Here is a 19,942-nt window from a genome sequence, read left to right as displayed (position 1 = left end):
AAACAGTGCCTTTTATATCGGTGAGTTATTTTGATGGAATGGCCCATGTCCGATATTTAACGTTATCGCTAATATCGGCCATACCGATAATATCGTGCATCCTTACTTGTTATTCTTACACAAGATATCCAATAAAAAATGTAGTATTTTGATTTTTGACACAACTACCCAGTTCTGTTACTGATCATTTATTTAAAATAGGGTCAAGTTTAATGTATACCAAGTCAATGTCTATTTATGTATCACATTAAAAGCCTAGCATTGCTTGAAGGGATGCATGTCGCCCACTCTGCCTTTCAACTGCTAACACACTAAACTTATCGCTTCTTATTTGTAAAATGTATTGAGTTATAGCCATTTTTGTGATCGTTAAGGTCACTTAGCTGTGGTGGCCATCTTCAATGGGGTTGACTCCTAAAGTTGGTGTTTATTTAATGATTACTTTCTGCAGTTTTACGTTCACATCTGTCCAGTGGTTCATGAGATATTTTGCAAGTGACTGGAAGATCAGTTATTGGCCTTTCACCTTTTGTGGCATGTAAAAAGAACTTCTATTTCTGCAATCCTAAGCGGTCTTATTTAGCAGGCGTAATATAAAACGAAGTCCAGGCTCTGGATAATTTGTCTCGTTCACGTTTCTCTCCTTCTGCAGGGCAAACAAACCTGCTTACATTGTCTTGTGTATGCAACACGGTCGCGGCGTTCAATAATAGACAAGAAACTGGGGAGACGCATCCACTTGTTGATGCTTTGGTTACCACGCAAGACAATACATGTGGTGACGGTTAAAGGCAGTGAAAGTGGAGGGGGGTGTGTTGGGTTGCTGGTAATGTGAAGGAGATGAGGTGAAAAAGGAGAGGCGCTCACTCTTATGCAACTCCAGATGGAGGGAAAGGGTTTTTTTAAAGAGGCGGGCTGAACAAGAGCTGGTGCTTCCATGCAAAGAGCAAAACACGAGATGATAAAACGGACAAACTCGTCTGTAACATCCAAATACACTTGGTCAAAAACACAGTTTATAGTGACGGAAAGTGTATTTTCAGTAAAAAGTCAGTGTAATATGAATGATGTTGCTAACAAGGCTGAAAATGAATTGTGAAAACTAAGCAAGTACACTAGCTAAAAGCTAAAGGGAGAAAAAAATGTTAGCTAAAAAGCTAAAAGAGCAGAATGCTAACTAAGGAGCAAAAAGAAGCAAAATGCTAGCTAAAAAGCTAAAAGTAGCAAACGTTAAAAAAAATTAAAGGTATTTAAAGGTTAGCTAAAAGCAAGAAGGATTAAATGTTTAGCTAAAAGGAGCAAAAGGATAGCTAGTAGCAAATGGCAACAGAAGGCTGCTAAAACTAAAAGTATCTAAAAAGTTAGCTAAAAATATTAAAATGCCACTTTCTGGTGTTTCCCGACTCCGTGGTTGTTGTTTGATAAAAGTAGCAAATAGTTGGCTAAAAGTTAAAAGTACAGCTAAAAATGTCAAAAGACTGGCTAAAAGCCAAATGAAGAAAAAGGCTAATTTAAAGTATCTAAAGGCTAGCTAAAAGCTAAAAGTAGCAAACAGCTAAAAGCATCAAAAGGCTAGTTACAAGTATCAAAAGTTTAGCTAAATGTATCAAAAAGCCCATTTTAGGGGGTTTCTCGTCTTCTCAGCCGTTGTCTGATAAAAGCAAGAAAATGCTGGCTAAAAGCTAAAAATAGCTAAAGGCTAGCTACAAATTAAATATAACAAAAGGGTGGTGAAAAGTTAAAAGTGTGAAGAAAACGATCACATAAATGCTGCGTTCACATAAACATCTATAACTGAAACGACTTTACGATCACTGAAGCTTTTGCTCATATGAGCTGAAATCTGAGACGCATCGAAATAAATCAATTATTACAGAAGTCACACAAATGACTTTTGTAAAGACAGCAATATATTATGTATTGGGTATAGTTTGGCAGCATCTCATTGCATCTTATTCTCTTGCATATTCGCATACGAAGTTTATTCCCCCCATTTTTTCTTAGGATGAAGAGGAAGTTTTATTCCTGGGAAGAATGCATGAACCTCAGAGAAGTGAAGGTATGGATGGTGTTATTATTGTTCCCACAGTATTCAGCATCAGTGAAAGCAATTAAATGAAAATACGGTGATTTGCATCTTCTACAGTGGCGCTTAACAGCTTTCAGGAGGTATAGATGACCAAGATTAACCATCTGAAGACCCCGTATATGGAAACTTAACCATTCAAACCATTTTGAAACGTCTCTCTCTAAAACTGGCAGTAAATGAATCTTCGTTGTGACACGTTTTTCACGTCATCTTTCCCTGCAGTCACTCAAGAAGTTAAACCATGCAAATGTGGTGAAGCTGAAGGAGGTTATCAGGGAGAACGATCACCTCTACTTTGTTTTCGAATACATGAAAGAGAACTTGTACCAGCTGATGAAGGACAGGTGAGGAGAGAGACAAACAAAACCGTTTAGCGGTGCTCTCATATCTGAACGCTCGTGTGCTAAATTCAAATCTAGACATGTGTTCGTGCTGTCAAGTGTTTGTCACGTGTTTTAAATGACCCGATAGAGTGGTTTCCAGTAGCATGCTCAGTATTTCCAGGAGTTTCCACCGCCCGTTGCATTTAGAAACCAGCTGCTACCAGACCTACGGTCTCCGAGGAGATCTTGATGCTTTCGCTGGTTTGGAAACTCCCAAACATGTTTATCTCTGTTGAGAGCGAAACGTAGACGAGCGTTCGCGCTGCCCGTGTGTTAAAACCGTCCAGATAAGGAAACGTACGAGCATCCTGTCTTTGTCCTTATCACTCTGTTAGAATGCTCTTAAGAATTATATATTGGTTTTTATATTCACAGAAAAAAATTGATTCCCGAGTCAGTGATAAGAAACATAAGCTTTCAGATTTTGCAAGGCCTGTCGTTTATTCACAAACATGGTAGGTGCACCGTGTTGCAGTCACGCTTCCAGATCTATGCGAGGGTTTCCATCCTGCAAGATTCACACAAACGGCTAAACATTTTATTTATTTAAGACCTCAGTGGAGCTGCGGAACATTTTATTGCATTTAAGAACTTTAAACATTTGTTTATGTTGAATTATCAGAGTCTTGTAGCATGCGAACCCTCCATGCACGCTTTGATAAAACACTCTTCTGCTCTTTTTTTCTGTTATAACTGGATGTGTGGATGCCTGTATCTTTACAAGTAAAACATTTATTTTAAATGCTTTTATTTAGACGTTTCATCAGAAGCTTTACAAAAGAAAAACTGCTTGGCTAAATGCAGATTGTTTAAATGCAAACATGTTCATTATATGCATCATCTCATCCAAAATGCATGCACTACCTTCTTTTTTCCAACTTAAATCTTTAATTTCTCTTTTATCTTTCCTTGTTTTAATTCCTTGGTTTGCTGTTAGAGAGAATAAGATGTTCACAGAGAATGAAATTAGGAACATCATGTTTCAAGTGCTGTCTGGGTTGGCTTTTGTACATAAGCATGGTAAGAGGCTCTATTTTGCATTTTTTTTTTATCTTTTTCCAAAAATGCAATATCCTTTAGCTTCTTAGTTTGGATATTAATAAATAATCCTGTCATTGTGACCCCTGCGTAGCATTGCAAATATGACTGTGTAGCTACTTGTGTCTTAGATATGTTAGAGATCTTACCTACAATATATATTTTTGTTTCTTCAAAGAATTAGAGCTCTTTTTCAATATCAGCTCAATTGTGCAAATATAACGTTTTTCTGCATCAAATCACCCGTTGAATTTCCATTTCTCTGATATTTAGATTTTTTTTAATTATTATTGTATCTATCATATAGCTTTTTTTAAAAAATCTACAAACATTGCGTGATAGCAAAATCTTTTTTTTAATAATGAAATCTGGATAGTCAGTTTTTATATTATAAAATTATTATTCTTTGAAATTCCAGATTTTGCTACTCTGAAGTGCATTAGAAGCCTTTGTCCTTGAATAAATACAACAGTAATGTGAAATGTAGTACACATGTTGAATATAACCTTTTTAATATTAATTATACTTCAATGCTTTTGCGATAATGTCCTTAACAGAAAATTAAACTTAACCTTCCAGTTTCCCTTGGGTCAAAATGATCCACAAGGCCTCAGCTTTAAAACTTAGGCCTTTTTTAAACCCAAGGGCAGCAGGAGGGTGATCTTAAGTATGGTTGTTATGAAGTAAAAGTGTCTACCCCACAAAAAAATTTAAATCTATGGATGATAGGTCTTCCTTTATTGCCCTATTTGCCCCTCACATTGTTGAAAATGTAATTTTTATTCCATCTATCATTTAGCTCATGTGTAAAATGCAGCAGAATCATAGAAAATATAAACTGACTTTTTTTTTTTATGTTGTCAGAACAGTTTTCAGTCAAACTGCAACATTGATGTCAGTCATTTAAAATGTTTTTCAAGATAATGTTGCTGAGAGGACATGATGTTTTAATGTTTTAGGTTTCTTCCATCGCGACATGAAGCCAGAGAACCTTTTGTGCATGGGTCCAGAACTGGTCAAAATAGCAGATTTTGGACTGGCCAGAGAGATCCGCTCCAAACCTCCCTACACAGATTACGTATCAACCAGATGGTAAGAAGATTTTCTTTACTTTGTGCTCATCAATATTATAAATGTAGAACAGAGACAATCAAAAAAAGTTTCTCCTTTATCCTAAACTATTTTCAACTTTCTTTGTGCTCAGTTTTTATTGTGCCTCTTTGTGTTTTCTAGCAATCGTCAGCACCGTCCTTGCTGCCGTATAAGTCGCATCAGCCTAAATATGTCTAACAAAGTGGAAAAAACATAAATACGTCGCTTTGCCGTATAAGTCGCATCTATTATGCGTCACCGTTGACAACCCGGAAATGTGGGCCGGTGCCAAAAATCGATTGGCTGCCAAATGGTGGCCGCGGGAGAACCCTAACAAGAGTTGAACAAGATTAACACTTAAAAACAATTATTTAATTGCTCGACGTTATAGCAAAGGTGTGTCTCAGTTTAACTTTTGCTTAATAAATGCACTTTAATGGACAAATCAGCTGCATTTCGCCTGAGCGGCGCGGCGAAATGCAGCTGATTCGACGTTTTCTGCAGGAGTTCCAGAGCGAGACGAAGGTGGCTCTGTATGGCAAGCCAAATGTCTCATTATTAACCACTTTTTACCTATTAACGAGACACTTGGCTTGCCATATTAGTCGAGAGCCCTCTAGTGGCTGAAAATGGTAGTGTTCAATATTTTCCATGCCAGAATGAATGAAATTGTTAGATCTCAGCCAAAAATTGGTTTATAAATATGGGGGAAAAAACAAATATGTCGCTTTGCTGTATAAGTCGCAGGCATGCTAATTTATGCACAAACTGTGACTTATACTGTGAAAAATACGGCACTTTTCCGTAGTCTGACTTCACTCTCTGGTTCTGTCCCTCCCACGTACACCTGTTCACTGTTGTCATTAAGCCAAATGTCTCCACTCACCTCATCAGCCCCAGCCCATCTGCAGTCTGGCCTTGTGCTTCATGCCTCGTTTGGTTCTCCTCCATGTCTTTTGTAGTCTTGTTGTGTCTTTTTGCTGCCTCTACAGCCTCTTGTTTAGTCAGTCAAGTCTTACTCGAGCCTCTGATGTTTGATCTGCAGTTTTGTGTCAATTTCTGCAGAACACCATGACACTGTCGTGGAGTGACAGACAGGATAGACGGGAAAAAAGTGGGAAATGCAAATGTAGAATAGATGCTTAAATCGTATATTGTTCTGCTTCATCTAGGTACCGAGCCCCTGAGGTCCTGCTTAGGTCGTCTACCTACAGCTCTCCTATTGACCTGTGGGCTGTCGGCTGCATCATGGCTGAACTCTACACACTCAGACCTCTTTTTCCTGGAAATAGTGAAGTGGACGAGATCTTTAAGATTTGCCAAGTCCTGGGCACAATGAAAAAGGTGAGAGGAACGAGGTGGAGGAGCTGGACTCTGTTATTCCTCCATGTTAAAAAAATATGTAAAGATATCTAGAATTCTAGAACTGGATGGGAATATAAAAGTAACAGCAGTCAAGGATGTTCTGCACACAGCAGAATATTTAGTGAGGTGAAGGTGTCAAGGCCAAAGGCTTAAACATTCAACTAAAAGACTGTGGTTCACCTGTTTCCTCCCACAGACCAAAAACATGCATGTTAGGCTGATTGGTAACTCTAAAATTGTCCTTAGGTGTGAGTGAAAGAGTGAATGGTTGTTTGTCTCGTTTGTCTCTATGTGGCCCTGTGATGGACTGGAGACCCGTCCAGGGTGTGTCCCGCCCCTCACACAGTGATTGCTGGACATGGGCACCAGCGACCCCCGTGACCCAAAATGGAATAAGCGGGTAAAGAAAATGGATGGATGGATGGATGGATATATCGATATTGATATATATATATATATATATATATATAGATAGATGGATATTAATACATAAATGGATATATATGGATGGAATGATGGATGGATATTGATACATAAATGGATATATATGGATGGATACATCAATATTGATATGTGGATGGATGGATACATTGATATTGATACATGGATGATATAGATGATGGATGTATCAATATTGATATACAGATGGATGGATACATTTATATTGATACATGGATGATATAGATGGATATATCGATATTGACACAGTGGGGATATGGATGGATGGATGGATGGATGGATGGATGGATGGATGGATATATGGGTGGATATTTAGGCTACACTAAAAACATTTCCTTTGTACTTGCATCCTAAATGACTGCTCTAAAAAGTAACAAATTGGTTAATTTCTATTTGTTTTGGGGTTTATAGTTATATTGCATATCAGTAATATCTCTTTTTATAAAAATTTGGTTTGACCAGTGATCAGATGTTACCGTCTCTAAATTTCAGACCGATTGGCCAGAGGGTTACTATCTAGCATCTGCTATGAACTTTCGTTTCCCCCAATGTGTGCCCACCCACCTGAAGACCCTTATCCCAAACGCCAGCAAGGAAGCTATTACACTGATGAAAGACCTCCTGCAGTGGGACCCCAAAAAAAGACCCACAGCTATACAGGTAAGCAAATGGTTCTGTGAGACCCGGCAAATTTGTACGGACATAAAATGAAAGCATTTTGTTTTCATTCTTCTCCATGGATAGGCCCTGCGTTACCCTTACTTCCAGGTAGGACAAGTCCTGGGGCCTCGTCCTCAGAGCCAAGAAGTCAAAAAGGTCCAGACCAGGCCGTTGGTTCAGAAGCAACTATCTGGGTCAAAGACAGAACCCCTTCAGTCTTCCTCTGAGTCCAAAGCTTCCACATGCTCCTCAAGGACCCATCAGGAGCATCAGCCTCTTCAGCAGATCCCCCTGCCTCAGGTGGACAGCAACTCAGGAGGTCCCAGCCATGCAGTGAGTGGCTTTATCAAATCACAGATTAATGTTTCAAAATGTTGAAATTAAAAAAGAAAATGAAAGGAAGTCTCCACTGCCAGGTAAACATTATTTAGAACCTTCGTTAGCCTAAAACCGACGGTGTTCTGCAGAAGGTGGCGTCACTGGGCAGTGAAAACAGTGTGGGGGGTGTCGGGATGGGCTTCCTGAAGAACGGCCGCCGTCGCTGGGGACAGGCAGTTGCCAAGACGTCAGACAGCTGGGAGGAATCTGACCAGTCAGAAACCGCTGCCTCCAACTCCAAGAAGCCCAGTCTGGGGAGTGCAGATGACGGGAGCCCTAAAGAGCACTGCCCACAGTGAGTGCTGCGACATTTATGACGTCTTTATTTAAACATATTCAATAAATACTTGCTTACATTAGCTCTTAAATTCAAGACAGTGTTGTACGTTAGGGCTGCGCAATTACAGAAACAATTATATTCATGATTATTTAAAACTAATATTCCTTAAATTAGGAGGCATAGCATTATTACGATTAAAGAACAAAGATGAAGATGAAGTTTTCTTTCATACCTTCCTGGTCAACATTTTCCTTAAGTAACTGATAAAGTCTTAACATGTAGGCTACTAGATAATATAAACACAAATAAATAAAAATCAATTTAGTGCACTTCCACTGTATTGTAGGGCCCTATGGAATCATTCCCATCCAAAAAGCTAATTTTTTTAATTGTTTTTTTAATTCTATGGCTTAAATTGAAAACGATGTAACACTTAACTTGGATTATGTTTAATGTCAAATTTATTCATGACATTTACTCTCTCTAACACAACGACAACGCTCGAACAGTGCAAATCTGTAAATATTCACAAATCTAAACTCAACCTGTTCACAAGCCACAAGAGAAAAGTGCATAAGTCTTAGTGCATTAATAGATAAACTTGAGTTTCTTTAATTAAAAATGAACTTAAAACAGAAGCCCAATACCTGGTTATACAATCTTAACGATCAACTCAAATCTCTGTGAATTCTATGTGCAAATAAAATCAAAAGTGTAAAAAATATTGTCGTCTTCTTTCCTTCGTCAGAGCGTTTCTCTCTTATTTAAGTTTATTTGCTACAAATGTTTATTTGTTACGCTTTTACAAATTTCACCGTTTGGTCCCCGTCGACCATTTACCAATTACAAATGGAAATGTTCTCTCAAATTGTTGTTGTTTACACGTGGATCGTTTTCTTTTAAGCTCTGTGTTAAACGTCAGAGCGTCTAAATATTCGCAGCAGATCGTCTCACAGCAGGCGCCGGAGTTACGCCTCATTAAAGAGGCAAGGCACGACGAGGGCACGCTCACAAAGCAAAACTAAAATAGCAAAACATTTCTGAAAATAATCGTTTTTTTTCTCGGTTGTACTGTTTTTGTGAGCGGTTGGAGCTAAAATTAAAACTACAAAATTTGATTCTAGCCCCGCAACACGTTTTATTTGTTTGGATTTTATTTTTTTCAGGCCCACGGAACAAAAACCTCTGTATTCATTCAGCACAGTTACCAAACTACCCAACAATGTTAAAGTTGCACAAATGGATCCCAACCTCCCTGGATCTGCAGCGCGGCAGCACTATCTCAGCCAGTCACGCTACCTGCCTGGTAAGACAAACATGCCGCTTCACACACCGGGTTACTCCCCTGGAAATACTTTTGATTTCTGTACGCGTTAGCTCCGCTTTAACTCACATTGTATTTGCTGCTTTAAGGGTTGATTGGCAAGGGTCAAGCTTCCTCTGGGGATAAGGAGTTGGGGGGAATGTCGCTGCGGGAACTGTGGGAGAACTCCTCAAACCCAGTAAACAAACCGCTCGCTTCCATTGGAAAATTATCCGTCACCAGAGCCAACGCAGGTAACGACTGCTAAAGTCTGACGTCTTTAATCAGTGGTGCCTATTTTTGGTCCACGAGGGCCACCATCCTGCATGTTTTAGTTGTTTCCCTGCTCTTCAAGTTCTGTTAGAAACATCTAAAACCTGCAGGATGGTGGTCCTTGAGGACCAGGACTGGACACCACTGTCTTAAATGTTTTTCTTATGCAATGGAAAGAACTAAAGTTTCCTGATTCCACTAAGAAGCTCGTGAAAGTCTACAAGTGTTCCAGCAGTTTCTATGGTTTATCTGACAGAGCGGTTTCAGAAGAGAATAAAAATGCAAACCGCTTACCGAGTTGCAATTAGTTCAAATGTTTGGGCAGGATTTTTTTAAGCAGCACAGACGCAAACTTTTTACCTTTTTCTATCCTTTAACACAACTTGTGCAAATATCATTACTAAAAATAGAGAAATTAAATAAGTAACCTTTGTTTTATAGGAATAAAATAAATTACCAACGAAGTCCATGCTCAATAATCCAGGTATACAATCCAACATTTTTCAATCAGGTCATCTGGACAGTTTCTTCTAGAAATTAAAAATAAATTACCGTATTTTTTGACCTATAAGTTGCGTTTTTTTGCGGCTTATTCGCTGAAGCCACTTATTTATGTAGTTTATTATTATTTGTTACTTAGTTATTTATTTAACCAATTTTTGTCTGAGATATGACTGTTTTCATTCATTCTGACTGAAATTTTTGAACACTACCATTTTCAGCCGCTAGATGGCACTCGAGCAGTATGGCATGCCGTTGTGCCATGTAATAAGTAAAAGTGGCTATTAATGACAATAGAAATGCAGCTAATTTGACCAATGAAGTGCATTTATTAAGTAAAAGTTAAAATGAGACACACCTTTACTATAATGTCGAGCAAACAAATAATTGTTTTAGGTGGTTATCTTGTTCAATTTTGAAGAAATGCACAGCGAGTCATCCTACACGCGTCTACTTCTGCGTGTTTTTAAAAAAAAAAAAGTTTTTAAGTGGTAATCTTGTTAAAGTCCTCCCGTTCACGCTCCCGCGGTCGCCATTTGGCAGCCAGTCGATTCTTGGCACAACACCGGTCCACATTTCCGGGTGGTCAGCGGTGACGCATAACAGATGCGACATATACGGCGAAGCGACTTATTTATGGATTTTTCCACTTTATTAGACATTTTTGGACAGATGCGACTTATAGGGCGGTGCGATGTGTACGGCAAAAAATACAGTAATGACATTTATTCTAAGCCTCCCATTTTATGTGACCTAATACTCATATTTTTGAACGTTGACTGGCCACTTTAGTTCTTTGAGCAATAATTATGGCTTTTTGGACAAAATGTGATGTGAGCTTAACAATCAGCAGCTTTAGAGACATGAGATGGTTATAAATCTCTAGGCAGACAGTCTCTTTCTTTCCCTTTCATAAAGTATTCATGGGATAGAAAGATAAAAAGGTCCTTAAATGGACACCAACATGCCCACTTCCACCTCATGAATTTCACCATCTTATATTCTTCATTTCTGTCCTGATGTTTAATCCCCCCCCACCCTTATTTCTCTGTTTTCCATCTTCTCTTGCTGCTTCAACTGCACTTTTCGGCCGTGTGATTAGACGAGAACGCCTCGCAGTCAGAGGGTAGCACACCTGAGAAAAGTGTTGTCAAAGAAAGAATGCTGGAGAAAATCGATCTGTCCAAAGGTATTTGAATAAGATGGGATCTTTTGTTCCCACAGCAGTTTGAAGATAAAAACAACATACCTGTAGTTCGTTCAATAGCTTACGGTGAAGTTATTCCATCGGTTTGGTGGTTAACGCAACAGGTTTTCGATATTCTGATTTTAAAATTCAACAAATGCCCAAATACACAGTTAACCTGAAAAGGTTCTCAAACTGAAAAGCAAGGCTTCTGCACTTCAACCACGTCTTCATATAGGAAATAAAAAACACCGACAACCATTTTAGTGATTTCCACGTTATATCTTTGTGGCGTTTCATTAAAAAAACGTGAATCACGCCGATAATTTCATGTTTGTGTCTCCTGCACATCACGCGAGTTTAATTCTTCAGGTCTTTTTGCTCCACACGGTTTCGCATGATGCGAATTCGTCGAGATTTTATTAACCTCAACTCGTTTTTCTTATTTTAAAGGAAACTTTGTCAACATCAAATACAACCTCTCCGGTGGTTACATCCCTTCTTTCCAGAAGAAGGAGATTGGCACGGTGGGACAGAGAATACACCTGGCCCCCTTGTCAGGCCAACACACAAGTAAGGACTGTTTTTATATTCATTGGTTTTTTTAAGTATTAGCTCTGAGAGAAAACTTTCCACGTATTTGCTGCTCCTCATAAGCTGAACTGTTCTATTTGCTCAAGCTGTTCTGTTTTCTTCACCGATCTCGTAATTTTAGACGATATCTGTCAAAACTCGTAAATTCCAACTTTTATTTCCTTTTCAGTTGCACCTTCCTCCTCCTCCTCTTCTCCTGATAATAAAAAAGTCGAGACAAAAGCCACAAAACTCAAGCCCATTTCCAGCTCAACACTGAGTGAAACTAACGAAGGTACTTTAAGATCAGAAGACAAGGCAGCTATAATGTTTTTGCAGGTGTCTTAATTATTAGCAAAGTATCTCACGAGTCAGTGAACAGATCGCAGAAAGTAATGTCCATTTAAAACCGAGTCGCACCAGTTGAAGGTGTCCACCTCAGCTAATCGACATTAGCAAACACAAACATGGGTGTAACTCCGTTTTATAGATGTCGAGCTAAAGTTTGGTGTGGTAGTGGCTAAGAGTTCGTCCCAACACATTAAGTGCTACGCATCTTAAACCAGCTCATGAACGACTGGGAGAGTTTGAGTGAAGCTCTCAGAAAGTACTACGAGTACTTTTACAACCCATTAACGTGAGGTGAACCCTATTTAAGACGGGCCACCAGTTCATCCACACGAGCCAGCACAAGACGTCAGTGAATTTTAGATAAGAGCTAAAATGTTGGCGCGGTAATAGCTGAGCATCCTCGACACATACTCTAAGTCTTAACCAAAACAGCTTCTACTCACAACGAAGGCCAACCACGTCTGCTTCAAGCACTTGCTCGACAGTCCATCGTTTGTATTTTTACAGGACGCACTAATATTTTCTCTCGTTTCAGACTACGAGGGCTGGAGAAGGCAGACGAACAGGACCCAAGTGAAGGAGAGCAGTTATTCGGCGTTGGGGAAAACCTCCGGGAACCTCCTGAGCAGAGCGCCCGCTGTGCAGCCGGTGCACGGCAGGGTGGACTGGACATCCAAGTACGGTGGAAACCGATGAACGAGTAAACAGAACTTTCTATACGATGAACACGTCTTTTACTCAAGAAATACTGAGCAGTTTCGCCATTTCGCTAAAGAAAATGTTTATTTATTGCATTAATATTTGGTAAACAGATGTTTTCCATAGTTGCGTTTGTTTTGCCAACATTATCCCAACGTATGGTCCAATTCCCCTATAGTGCTTGCATTGTTCAAGTTGAATTTATATGTAGCAAAGTGATTTGCTTTTATTATTCTTTTTTTTCATAAAGCATTGTTTTACTTCTCACGACAAAATGTTTGTTTTAGGTGACATCCGTTTTGACCGACTGTCCTTGCATTGTAAAAAAAAACTACAGCGGTCTTTGTATTATACAATAAAAATGGAAGATTTTGTAATAATTTTGTACAAATACACAAAAGTTCAAAGTGTGTTTATTTAAAAATGACAGGACTGTCGAGGTACAAACAGTACGTGTTCTCATCGAACTGCGATCTCTTTGGAACAAGACAGCAGTGCATGAGAAATGTTGACGCAGCTCGAAAACAAGAAATCCTTCGTAAACGTGTTCAGTTGTTTAGTTTTCCAGCACGTCCACCTCACGAGGACTCTGCAGGTTTCTGGAGCAGTGTCACACTAAGTTTCCCCATCATCAGAAGACTGGAACGAAAAGAAGATTTTTTCTAATTATACTTTTATATTTCTGTTTTATAACCCCCAAAAGTCCATTTAATGTAAATAAAGAACTAAAAAGCTGATTTAGCATTACACCCAAACATCCTTTATCAAGTTTATTTAATATGGATTTGATAGGAAACAAACCTTGCTGCTGCCATCAGACCAGCTGGCATGAACTTCCTCGATGCGTAGAACCTCTTTCCCATGAGTCCAGCAAGAGCTCCTGATGTTCCTGACATGTCCAACATGGACGTTAGTGAAGAGTTAAAAAATTAATTAACTTCTTAAGAAGAAACTCTAGAAATGCATAATTCAACCTTATATATACAGAGTCGCATCAAAAGACTATGTACCTGGTAAACACCACGTACAGTACGTACTGGATAAGAAGCAGGTACGTACCCTGTTTGTACCCGCTAAATAAGTTTTGTACCTACAAAGTACCAGGTTTGCACCTGCTGAATTCTGCATCCATACAGAGTAACAAACAGGTAAATACGAGGTAGGTACTAGTTACGTACACAGTAACTACCCAGTAGATATGCAGAAAGTACCAGGTATATACCATCTGCATACACTGTTAGAACCAGGTATGTACTCTGTACACCAGGTACAGTACATATATGATAAATCACTAGTATGTACCTGATAACTACCAGGCAAATACACAGGATTACACCAGAAATATACCTGATATGGATCTGATAAATGCGAGGCAAATACCAGGTAAGCACCTGTTATGTAACCATAAAGTACTGGGTAAGTATTGCCGAGTAACAATCAGGTGAATATGTGATAAATACCAGGTAGATACTAGTTCCATACCCAGTAATTACCAAGTAGATACCCAGAAAGTACCAGGTATGTACCATCTGCATACCCAGGTTTATACCAGAAACATACATGGAAAGTACCTGGTATGGATCTGGTAAATACAAGGTAAGTACCAGGTAAATGACCCCAAAATACCAGGTAAGTACCTGGTAAATACCAGGTAAGCACCTGTTATGTAACCGTAAAATACCAGGTAAGTATTGCAGAGTAACAATCAGATAAATATGTGGCAAATACCAGGTAGATACTAGTTACATACCCAGTAACTAACAAGTAGATACTCAGAAAGTACCAGGTATGTACCATCTGTGTACCCTGTTAGAAACAGGTATGTAGTCTGTATATACCAGGTACACTATGTATATGGTAAATACTAGGTACATACCCTGTATGTACCTGATAAATACCAGGTAAGAACTCTGTATGTACTTAGTAAATACCCCGATTTATATCAGAAATATACCTGGAAAGTACCTGGTATGGACCTGGTAAATACAAAGCAAGTACCAGGTAAGTAAGTAACCCTAAAGTACCCAGTAAGTACTTGATAAATACCAGGTAAGCACCTGGTATGTAACCATTAAATATGGGGTAAGTACTGGATATAGACAAGGCTGTATTATGTATTACTACCAAAAACTCTTTACCAATACTCTGGAGACATTTGCAGACAAATTTATTCAAACAAACTGTGTGGCAGGCTTTAAACACCAGATTCTTTGGTTTATTTATTATAACTTTGGGAGGAATAATCATAATTTGTTAATATCATTGTTTTTAACAGTTGTCTCCAAGGCTACAGTACTAAAGACGATAAATCTGGGTTGCAAGGCGTCAAGTCAACTAAAGCTCGGCAGAAAAAGTTTTCCTCATTTTCCGACGCCATCTTTAATTACAGTGTAAATTAAAAACATTTTACCAACCTAGTGACACCCACACATTCTTGGGGTCATTGGAAATCTGGTAGGCGCCAAAACCAGCAAGCCCTCCAAAGAGAAGCCCAGCAGCCAGTGAGGGAACGCTGCCTGAGTGTGACGGCGAGAAAAACACAAATGAGGTCAACACCAAACAACGAAGACAGAAAAACATGGACAATATTAGAACAACCGCTATAATTTTTACGACACTGCTTGAGCATTTTGAGCAGCACAACTAAAAGTCATCATATTTACACCAAAATGAATTGTGCAGGGGATAAATTGGTTTTATTTTTGTTGACAGTAACTCGAAATGATGACAAATATAAGCACGAAAGTTGTGGTTATTCGTTAGGCTCGGACAAATACGATCAAATACACAACTTCATCAAACAATGCTGTTCGTGTAAAACGTTGCTCCGGAGGGCAGTTGTATATTTTATTTACATAAATCTCTTTGAAGTAAAATAAGATTTACTGAAAAAGATACTTGTAGGCTCTCTGAGATGTAAGTAGCTGTAACAGAACTATATCGATCTTTGACAATCTGAGATTAAACAGAATCCACCTGGATCTGCCTCGTCCCTGGAATATTCTACTCGATTTAAACGGTTACAAATCGACAAGCTTCACGTCTTCTTTATCTCTTTGCAACGACAATCTTAATCTAACAGCCGTACCGCTGCTTTGCATTAAACTGTTACTGGTATATGTGCAAGTAAAACGCCAAATGAGATTAATTTTAAAACCATACGACAACAGAGAGAGAAATATATATAACCAGCATGTTTGGATAAACAATTTTTCTGTATAAAAAAATAAAATATACATAACTCTATTAAAAAAAACAGTATTTTGAACAAGTTAAACACTTATCAGTGTGTAAAAAACATGTAAAAAAAAAAAGTAAATTAAAAGTGAGATTAGGAAAAGCACAACAGTGAGGGTTAATGAATTTTAAATTTAACTTTTTGCATGAAAAAAATCATTAGTAAAAACAGATTTTGATGCAGGACTAATATAAAAAAAGAGGCATAATTAAGAGACTTTCTGCTAAATTATTCTTATGGGGCTGAACTGACTCTTTCAAGACGTTTCGTACCTGCTTTCACGTAACCAACGACCCCTCCGGATGCGATAAGAGTGGCATATCCAAATCCCACCCAGTCCACGGACATGTTGGACACCTACGAGACACAGCCTGTCAGTGAACGCACCACCTGCAAATATGAATTACTAGCTTGAATCTACAAAAGCAGCTAACTCACAGAAATAAAGCCATTTAAAAGACCACGTGACGCCTGCGCAGAACTGTTAGAGAAAATTAACGGAACTAACAAAACATGTGGAAACATCGCGGCCACTTTTAAGAAACGTTGCGTTATCCGTGCACAGAAGGACGAGCGTGTGTTTGGCTTAAAAGATAAGGAGCCGTGGCTTTAACTGAATCGCAGCTACGAAACACACACGTAATAAATTACAAAAAAAATCAGAATTAACTAACAAATAAAAATGCAGTGACGTTCTGAAAGTCGGTTACTTTAAAATGGCAGAAGAGAGAAGCTTAAAAAGGCTTAAGAATGCGACATGTTACCTTCATCTCGTCCTCTGCTAACAACAAAAACAACCTGTTCTCCTCCGAGCACAAATTAAGGGTGCACCGTTTGTTTCAGCTAGCGAAGGGGCTGATGGGAAATGTAGGCTACAGTCGAAAGCGCCGAACATTAGCTGTAGTGGTCATACAGAGGCTTTCCTGCAATAAAACAAACAACTCACGGGTATAGAAACAGCTTGTAGTTGAATTTGAGCACTTTAATCAGACTCTAAGCACAGTAGACTTCATACATGGGCTATTTGCAAACTTTTTGTAGCACATTTAGCTGGTTTGAATAGATTTTGAAAGAATTTAAACACTTAATTGTCTTTTCTAACCAAATACATAACAGTTGCATTAAACGAACTATATCTATTTTGCTAAAATATCTTATTCAGACATGATGATGTTTTTTTTTTTCTTTTTTACCAGTAAAAGTTTTGCATTTTATGACCAGGAGAGGGCGCCAGAGGATCAGTCATCTGCGTTTTCGCGGAGCTGGTGAAATAAAATTGAACTTATAGAGTTCCCAAACAGTTTATGGATTTTAAATCGATCACGTTGAATGGCAATGAAGGCACAAATAAGCAAGCTCAGTATTGTACTGAATAGATGTGCAGATTTATTTTTGACATGTTTGGAAGTTAGGAGTTGAAAGTGGATTAAGAGCGTGAATTTTAGCCAAAAAACATGAGTCTTTTATACGCTCCTCTGATAATAAAATAAATAAAATAAATAAATAAAACTGAATTAAAAAGACAAAAGTTGTCAGTTTTACTGATCAAACGCTTCTCATTCGGTTTCAATTACCAAAATAATTACGTCATATATTTTATGAACACTAGGGGGCGACAAAGGACAATTTAAAGTCATCAGACAGCAGCTTTTCACCTGGATTTAAAAAAAAAAACACTTCTAGAAGACTGGAGCTGCTGACTGGACATACTGGTCAGCACGAGCCAGCTGTGGCGCGCACAAAGCCGGAAACACAATGCAAGAACTTTAAACCATGTTTCTGACCACAAAAAGTTCTCTCATTTGTTCGTCTCCAAACTGGACTAAACATGAACTAAACCACCAAATAAGGACTCCATCCATCCATCCATCTATCCGTAATAATAATAATAATAATAATAATAATAATAAGTTATATAGTTTTTCTGTATAGCCGGAGGCCTGATGCTGCAGAGACGTCAGGCCCTGTTCAGTCTGGACCCACTCAGAACCATGTAGACCCCTCCACTCCCACCCCCTCCTTTGTCCAGGTCTATTCAGCTGCAGGTGTTGTGTGCGGTAAAAGCGGGTCAAACATCTGGTTTTAAATATTAACGGCACGGAAATCTCTGGACTTTGAGTGGTACAGTGTAAAGAAAAAAGTGCTTTCCCTTAAAGAGTTTGCTCCGTGTGCAGAAACTGTAAGAACTCAGGACGTTTTTAAACCTCTTGATGAATTTAGGAGCAACATGGCGGCTCGGTCCTGCGTGGAAAATGGAAAACTAAATTTAATGCGTGTGTGTGCACGTGTGTGTGAGATCATTGGCTCATGGCCTGGGGGCTCCAGTAAGTATGTAGAAATAAACAATGGATAAATAAATAATGATTCCTAGTAACCTTCAAGTTGTTTTTTTTTTACTTATTTTATTTGCTGCGAAGATTCAAGTAGAGAATATTAAAAAAAAAGAAAATCACAGACATAAGCTCCTTTATTGCAAATATTATTTTAAAGCATTTTATATTATTTAAGAGCCTCATTAGTAGAAAGAAACGCAAACAAATGACCATTAACTCCGACTTTTTGAGCTAAATAAGCAACTTTAAACGATTAAACATATTTCATATTAAAGGTTCAATTTAAATATGTTGGCTTTAAAAAAAAAAAAAGCGAATTTGTGCATTTAGAATAAAGTTACTTTTTCCTTTTTCTCAGGTAAATCCAGAGTCTTTGTCCACGCCCGCTCTAGTGCGCATGCGCCTCCAGGTGTAGCCGCACGTCGTTTTTTTTTTTTTTTTTTTTTTTTTAAGACCAGGTGAGACGATCCAGTGTAAAAGTAAGTTTACTTTGTGGACCGGAGGCTTTAATGAGACAGAAGGAGTCGGACCCGCTGGGAATAAACGTCCTGGAGGCTGAAGAGGACACAGAATGTCCATGAAGATGGGGGAATGGCAGGTATGTGTTTACTGAAGAGAAGCCTCAGAAAGTGTTTGGTTGTGGGAGGATCTTCCTTTTAAGAGTCTCGTTCAAACTAAACACGCTTCCACTCTGAGTTTGATCACAAAGTCCGCGTTTGGAAAACGTAACGAGATCACGCACGTGTCAGATAACATGAATTCATTTACAGCTGTGATTTGTGCCAAAAGCAGAGCAAGTTTGCAAACGCGTCATTTATTTATTTTTTATTTGTGTGTGTGTAAAATATCACTTTTAAAAGTGTAAAAGCGTCACGTGTGTGAGGTTGCATGTGAACATGTTTGTCCCGAACTGTCAGCGCTTCGTGGAAAACTCGTTTTCGTTCTGATCTCAGCTGAAACAAAGCGCTCGAGTTTCACCTCCTCACATCCATTAATAACAAGCGCCTCGTGCACGCCACCAAAAATGGTAATCCACTTTTTAAAGCTAAAGAGGCCAACGCCTTAAAAAGAAGAAGAAGAAGAAGAAAGGAGCTGGCGACCTGTCTGCTGACCCCCCCGACCTGCCGGGGTGGAGGCTCAGGACACATCAGGCTCCTGCAGCTCATTCAAATGAAACAAGGCCGCGTTGTTGTGTTAATTATCGCACGCGCACGCACACGCACGCTGCTCCTGAAAGCCCGCCACCTTTTTACAGGTGGGCCTGCAAAGCCTCTCAGTGGGACAGAGACAACATTTGAAAAACACAAAACAAACACAATCTGGGCTCACAACAAATAACTTTATGATTTAAATGAATTGTTTAACACACACACACACACACACACACACACACACACGCACACACACACACACAGAACCCAAAGGATCAACATGTGTCTTCAGTTTCTCTTTTTTACCTGCGCGCTGTCCATTGCTGCATGTGTGTGTGTGTGTGCGTGTGTGTGTGAGCAGATTGGGGGGGGGGGGGGGATCATCCGGCTGTTGATATGCTAATGAGGCCCTGTGCCAGAGTTATTACAGAGCTGCTCCAGCCCTCCACTTCCACCATTAGAGGGAGACCTCAGAGCGCAAACCACAGCTTCAATAAAATAAAATAAAAAAAACGAGCTTTTTCTCTCTTTTCTTTTTTTCTTTTCTTTTTTTCTTTTCTTTTTTTCTCTCCTCCTCCTGATAAAAACTG

General features: G+C 38.9%; 2 protein-coding genes across 3 annotated transcripts in view; one reads left to right on the top strand and one right to left on the bottom strand.

Moving 5' to 3' along the window:
• The window catches only part of mak (male germ cell-associated kinase), a 13,147-nt gene extending 520 nt beyond the window's left edge, over positions 1-12,627 (top strand). Inside the window, exons 2-15 of the mRNA XM_037694425.1 lie at positions 2,005-2,059; positions 2,312-2,433; positions 3,410-3,492; positions 4,470-4,602; positions 5,775-5,946; positions 6,919-7,086; positions 7,171-7,419; positions 7,554-7,759; positions 8,911-9,050; positions 9,158-9,301; positions 10,924-11,010; positions 11,461-11,580; positions 11,771-11,875; positions 12,467-12,627. Of these exons, the coding sequence (XP_037550353.1) occupies positions 2,005-2,059; positions 2,312-2,433; positions 3,410-3,492; positions 4,470-4,602; positions 5,775-5,946; positions 6,919-7,086; positions 7,171-7,419; positions 7,554-7,759; positions 8,911-9,050; positions 9,158-9,301; positions 10,924-11,010; positions 11,461-11,580; positions 11,771-11,875; positions 12,467-12,627 (1,945 nt within the window). The remainder of the gene's footprint in view (positions 1-2,004; positions 2,060-2,311; positions 2,434-3,409; positions 3,493-4,469; positions 4,603-5,774; positions 5,947-6,918; positions 7,087-7,170; positions 7,420-7,553; positions 7,760-8,910; positions 9,051-9,157; positions 9,302-10,923; positions 11,011-11,460; positions 11,581-11,770; positions 11,876-12,466) is intronic.
• Positions 12,628-13,043: 416 nt separating this feature from the next.
• Positions 13,044-16,689, bottom strand: tmem14ca (transmembrane protein 14Ca). Of its 2 annotated transcripts, none has more exons than XM_037693804.1 (5): positions 16,633-16,689; positions 16,141-16,225; positions 15,045-15,146; positions 13,432-13,519; positions 13,044-13,269 (listed from the first exon to the last, which is right to left on the bottom strand). In XM_037693804.1, exons 1-5 carry the CDS (start codon positions 16,636-16,638, stop codon positions 13,209-13,211), a joined length of 342 nt encoding a protein of 113 aa, XP_037549732.1. In that variant the 5' UTR covers positions 16,639-16,689; the 3' UTR covers positions 13,044-13,208. The 2 variants fall into 2 exon arrangements, with proteins under 2 accessions (XP_037549732.1, XP_037549733.1); XM_037693805.1 differs by having other exon boundaries at positions 16,141-16,258; positions 16,633-16,682.
• Positions 16,690-19,942: the final 3,253 nt, after the last annotated feature.

The sequence above is a fragment of the Nematolebias whitei genome, chromosome 20, assembly GCF_014905685.2.
Source record: "Nematolebias whitei isolate Nwh7 chromosome 20, NemWhi1, whole genome shotgun sequence".
Classification (NCBI taxonomy): Eukaryota; Metazoa; Chordata; class Actinopteri; order Cyprinodontiformes; family Rivulidae; genus Nematolebias; species Nematolebias whitei.
The sequence above is the reverse complement of the archived record's forward strand: the minus strand, read 5'-3'. Positions and strand labels throughout refer to the sequence as shown.